The following is a 5013-nucleotide window of genomic DNA, read 5'->3' as shown; positions in this document are numbered from 1 at the left end:
GGGGGGAGCGGCGGGGGGAGCCCCCCCCCCCGCCCGGGGCTCCCTGCCAAGCAGGGCCTCGGCATCCCCCCCTCGCTGCAAGGAGGGCCTGTCCTGTGTGCCCCCTGCCCGAGGGAACCAGCTCGGAAAGGCCGGGCTGGTGTCTGGGGTTTGCCCCGGGCGGGAGGGTGGACCAAATGCCAGGGCCGGCGAGGGCGGATGAACGGGTCGGGTCGGGCACCAGGCCCGGGATGGCTCTGGCACCGTCTGTGTCCCTGGGGTGAGCCCTGCAGCAGTGGGATCTCGGGAAGCCATGGTGTGTGGGAGGCGGGGGGCTCAGGCGCCCTGGTGCTGGGGCTGGAGAGCCCCTGGTGCTGAGGGATGTGGCTGGGCTTTGTGGGGTGTGGGGAAGTGCTTTCCCTCAGTGAGATCAATGAATGGGACATGGATGGGGTTTAAACGGGAGCCCTGGAGACCCTCCCATGTGTCCCAGGCCAGCCCTGTGGTGACCGACCCTCCAGAGCCCCCACTTAGCTCTGAAGTCCCGCTGGCTGCCTGCAGCCGGTGGGGCACAGAGGTCACAGAGGCTCATCCTGCCATGTCCCCGTCCCCCCGACCCGCAGCGAGACGCTCTTCTTTGAGATGGCAGACCGCCTGGCGGAGGACGGCTGGAGGGACCTGGGCTATGAGTACATCAACATCGACGACTGCTGGTCTGCCAAGCAGCGGGACGCAGCGGGACGGCTGGTTCCCGACCCTGAGAGGTTTCCCAGGGGGATTAAGGCCCTGGCTGACTATGTGAGTGCCCACTGGGGATGGTGGGGGGTCTCCGTGTCCCCATGCTGCCCGGTTCCCGGGAGGCACCTTGGACCCCCTCATCCCTTCCTTGCAGCTCTCCTCTCCTTGCAGGTCCATGCCCGGGGCCTGAAGCTGGGCATTTATGGTGACCTGGGCACCCTCACCTGCGGGGGCTACCCAGGCACCACGCTGGACCGTGTGGAGCAGGATGCCCAGACCTTTGCAGAGTGGGGTGTGGACATGCTGAAGCTGGATGGGTGCTACTCGTCGGGAGAGGAGCAGGCGGAGGGTAAAGGCTCCCCATCTGGTTGGCATTTCTCCCCTTGCTGCTTCGGTCAGGGTGGCTGGCCGTCCGCAGAAACGCTTGGCCAGCTTTGGTTCTTCCCTCGTGTCTCCTGTTGCAGCTCTTGGGCAAAGAGGAAGGAGTTTGGGTGCCCTAGAGCTGGTGTAAGGCAGGAGGCCAGGCTGGCCTGAGGTCCACCTGACTGGGCAGGCTGTGGACACAGGCTGCTGCCAGCCGTCTCCTTCACCAGTTGTCTTCTCCTCTCCCTAAGGCTACCCAGAAATGGCGAGGGCCTTGAACGCCACAGGCCGCCCCATCGTCTACTCCTGCAGTTGGCCAGCGTATCAGGGGGGGCTTCCCCCCAAGGTGAGGGTTGTCCCATCCAGTGGCTGTTTCCTGTGTCCCCTCTGCCCTCCGGGAGCTCTTGTTGGAGCTGCAGGAGCTGGGTGCTACACCCCGCTTATCGCTCCACCCCTGGTAGGATGGGGCTGCAGGTCCCTGGGGAGGATGTGGCCTCCCTGCCAGGCATCTGGGGACACCTGGGATTCCCAACATGGCTAGGTGATGGGAGTTTGGGGGAAGAAGGCCCTGGGGCGTGCCCTCTCCACCCCACTCAGCTGGTGTGGGGTTGATCCTGGCAGTCTGTTCTTCTGAGATGGGTCCTGTCTGGTTTAAGTGCTTGAAACAGGATGTTCCTCCTAGTAATGTTTCTTGAGAATTGATTGTATTTATTTCCTCTTTCACCTTCTGAGTGAATCCTGAGCTGCCCTTATTCTTGCAGCTGATCATATTTCCTCATGGCCTCTGTGGTTGTTTTGCTAGACATCCTGTCATACTGGGATGTGCCCAGTCCTACTGGGATAGGACTCTGTCCTCCTTCATTATGTGATGTTGCCCTTCTACACATCCCTGTGCTTTGCAAACACCAAACATCTTCTGGATGCTGCAGCTCTCAACAAATCTGGCTGCCCCTTCTCCCCCAGCTTGCAGACCCCGTCCTTTCTCCCTCCTGCCTGACCCTGTGCTCCTCTCCAGGTGAACTACACCGTCCTGGCAGAGGTCTGCAACCTGTGGCGTAACTATGACGACATCCAGGACTCCTGGGACAGCGTGCTTTCCATCCTGGACTGGTTCTCTGCAAACCAGGACGTGCTGCAGCCAGCGGCTGGCCCCGGTCACTGGAATGACCCGGACATGGTGCGGCTGGGTGGTGGGTGCACTGACCCTGGCTGGGACAGGGATTCTCCAGGGATCCCCTTCTAGGGGCAGGGAGAAGGAAGAGCGCCGGGAGCAGGAGCCCTCTTGCTGCAGAGAGGCAAAGCTCGTGTTGCCCTTGGCTAAGCTGTGGGAAAAGCCTGTGGTTGCAATGAACCCTTCACCGCTCGAGTATACCTGTCCTGTTGTCCAGGTGTCCCTGTCCTTCCCTGCACAGGCTGAGGGGGGATAGTTGTGAAGCGAAGGGTGCTAGTGCGTTTGAATGTGTGCTGACGGCTCAGCACCTAGCAGGGGTGGGATGTCCTGGCAGTGGTAGGCTGCTCGAGGGGAAGGAAAAGTGTGTGAGGTTTCCCATGCGTGCTTCCCCCCAGCAAGCTGCAGCATCACCAAGTGTGGCAAGCAGACCAGTTTCTAACCCTTTTCTGCCTCTCCTGTCTTTTCCCCCTCTCCCCTCCAGCTCATCATTGGAAACTTTGGCCTTAGCGATGAGCAGTCCCGCTCCCAAATGGCCTTGTGGACAGTGATGGCAGCTCCGCTCCTCATGTCCACAGATCTCCGCACCATCTCCGCGAGCGCCAAGGAGATCCTGCAGAACCGCCTGATGATCCAGATCAACCAGGACCCCCTGGGAATCCAGGGGCGCAGGATTGTCAAGGTTAGGGGGGAGGCGGATGTGTTTGGGAGAGCAGACAGGAGCAGCACACAGGGGGTCACAATAAGGAGGGAGAGGGAGGCGATGCAGAGAAACATGAGCAGGAGAGGTATGGGAGCTGGGGACCTACTGGCATAGCAGCCCTGCAGGGCAAGGTCAGAAGTTATGGGCCAGCGCTGGTCGCGGCAGCTCTGCCTCATCTACCCATCCCCACCCCTAGGAGAAATCCCACATCGAGGTGTTCCTGCGCCCGCTATCCCAGGCCGCCAGCGCCCTCGTCTTTTTCAGCCGGAGGACGGATATGCCCTTCGTCTACACCACCAGCCTGGCCAAGCTCCACTTCCCTGAGGATGCCGTGTATGAGGTGAGCCCCACTGGCATGCTGCATGGCGGGGCAGCCCCACGGCACCTGGATCCTGCTCTTTCCATCTTCCCCTGTTGACACCCTGTGCATTTTTGGGGGGGAAGGACTCCCTGCCTCCAGGACGAAGGGGCAGCTGCCTGTTGGGTCACCCTTCTGTTGCCCACTGCTGTGCCCCGTCCCCCCATGCCATGTCAGTGACCATGGCTGGACCTCAAGATGAAAGGTTTGTGGAAATCCTGGTAGCCCCATCTCTCTTTTCCAGGTACAAGATGTGTACAGCGGGAAGATCATCAGCGGCTTAAAGACGGGAGACAGCTTCTCGGTTGTTATTGACCCCTCAGGGGTGGTGATGTGGTATCTCTATCCCACGGCGCTCCCGGTGCAGCCCTGGCACGTTGTCAGACAGCAAGCCCCCGGCGAGGGTTTCCACCCGGTCCTCCTGTGACGAGGCTCAGCGGATTGGGGTGTGGGTCAGCGCCAGGGTGAGCCGCAAGACCCTGGGGCATGTGGCTCTTCACTGCCTTTCGCTGGTGTGCCCAGCAGTGCTGGGGAGTGACCGTCAGGTCATTCCTCCGGTACCACCTTGATGATGTCTACTCGGTCTGTGTAAAGCAGGAATTCTTCTTACCCACCTCCTAAGGGTGTGCAGAGCATGATTCCTTGGTGATTGCAAAGCCCTTTGAGATCCTCCTGTGGAAGATGCCATACACGCAGAGTCCAGCCACTCTTGGAGTTTGTCAGCTCTGACACCTGAGCACTTTACCGCTCTGAATTGAGCATCACCAACCACTGCAGGGGCTGTTTGAACTATGCCTGTAGAAAGGCCTTGGATGCTTTAGAATCTTCTAGGGCGATGACCCCCCCCTCCCCCCCATGTGTGATGGCATTAGCTTCAAGGATCAGACCTGGCCACCTTCTTTCCCCTGCTATAATCAGCTTGGCTTAGAATAAGGGGCTGTCAATAGGGCTGCGCCCTTCCCATGTACCCTCCCCAGGACCAAGAGCTCCTGGAGGCATGATGGTCCTGTGCAGAGAGGCTTTGCTTGCAGGCCTGATCCTGCTGCCAGGATCACGGAGGCCAGCGCTACTACAGCCTAGCATGCACGCTAGCATTGGATTAAAGCCCCTCTGGTATCAGTTTACAGCAGAGCAGAGCAAAAACCTGAGTTGGCCATGCACAGCTCCAGCAGCCTTGCTGTGGTACGGCACCAAACACTGCAGAGCCGCAGCGTGTTGTGCACGAGTGGTGTCGGGAAGACGCTGATGCTCATTTGAAGTCTTTTGAGTTGGGAGATGATCACAGGTGCCTCCGAGCTGCAAGCTGCATCCTGTTCTTGCTCTAGCAGGAGATTCCTGCTAAAAGGGGGCTCAGGCCTTCCTCCAGTGGGCTGAACACTCGGGATTTCTCAGGGAGGGACTCCTCCTTCTCCCAAGGGCAGCTACACGCACAGCCCCATCCTGAGGAGGAGCCTACACTAATAAACTGGAAGTGAGCAGCAGGACAGACTCTAGAGCCCTCAACTGATTCACCTTTACACAGTACACATCCTATGGAGGAGTTTTAGGTGGGACGTGGCCCACCCTGACTGTCCCAGAGACGGTGCAGCATTTGTGAAGATCACCTCTAAAGACTGTAGCCCAGGGAGACCGACAAGATTAATCCTCAGACCAGAGAAATGCCACATTTTAGATTAGCCCCTCCCCCCCCCCCCACAAAAAAAA

General features: G+C 59.5%; 1 protein-coding gene across 1 annotated transcript in view; it reads left to right on the top strand.

Moving 5' to 3' along the window:
• NAGA (alpha-N-acetylgalactosaminidase) overlaps positions 1–4997 on the top strand; it is a 6215-nt gene extending 1218 nt beyond the window's left edge. Inside the window, exons 2-8 of the mRNA XM_009290033.2 lie at positions 603–777; positions 889–1066; positions 1332–1426; positions 2096–2257; positions 2733–2930; positions 3148–3291; positions 3554–4997. Of these exons, the coding sequence (XP_009288308.1) occupies positions 622–777; positions 889–1066; positions 1332–1426; positions 2096–2257; positions 2733–2930; positions 3148–3291; positions 3554–3736 (1116 nt within the window). The 5' untranslated portion in view covers positions 603–621 and the 3' untranslated portion in view covers positions 3737–4997. The remainder of the gene's footprint in view (positions 1–602; positions 778–888; positions 1067–1331; positions 1427–2095; positions 2258–2732; positions 2931–3147; positions 3292–3553) is intronic.
• Positions 4998–5013: the final 16 nt, after the last annotated feature.

This window comes from Aptenodytes forsteri, unplaced genomic scaffold, assembly GCF_000699145.1.
Source record: "Aptenodytes forsteri isolate BGI_AS27 unplaced genomic scaffold, ASM69914v1 Scaffold284, whole genome shotgun sequence".
NCBI lineage: Eukaryota > Metazoa > Chordata > Aves > Sphenisciformes > Spheniscidae > Aptenodytes > Aptenodytes forsteri.
The sequence above is the reverse complement of the archived record's forward strand: the minus strand, read 5'-3'. Positions and strand labels throughout refer to the sequence as shown.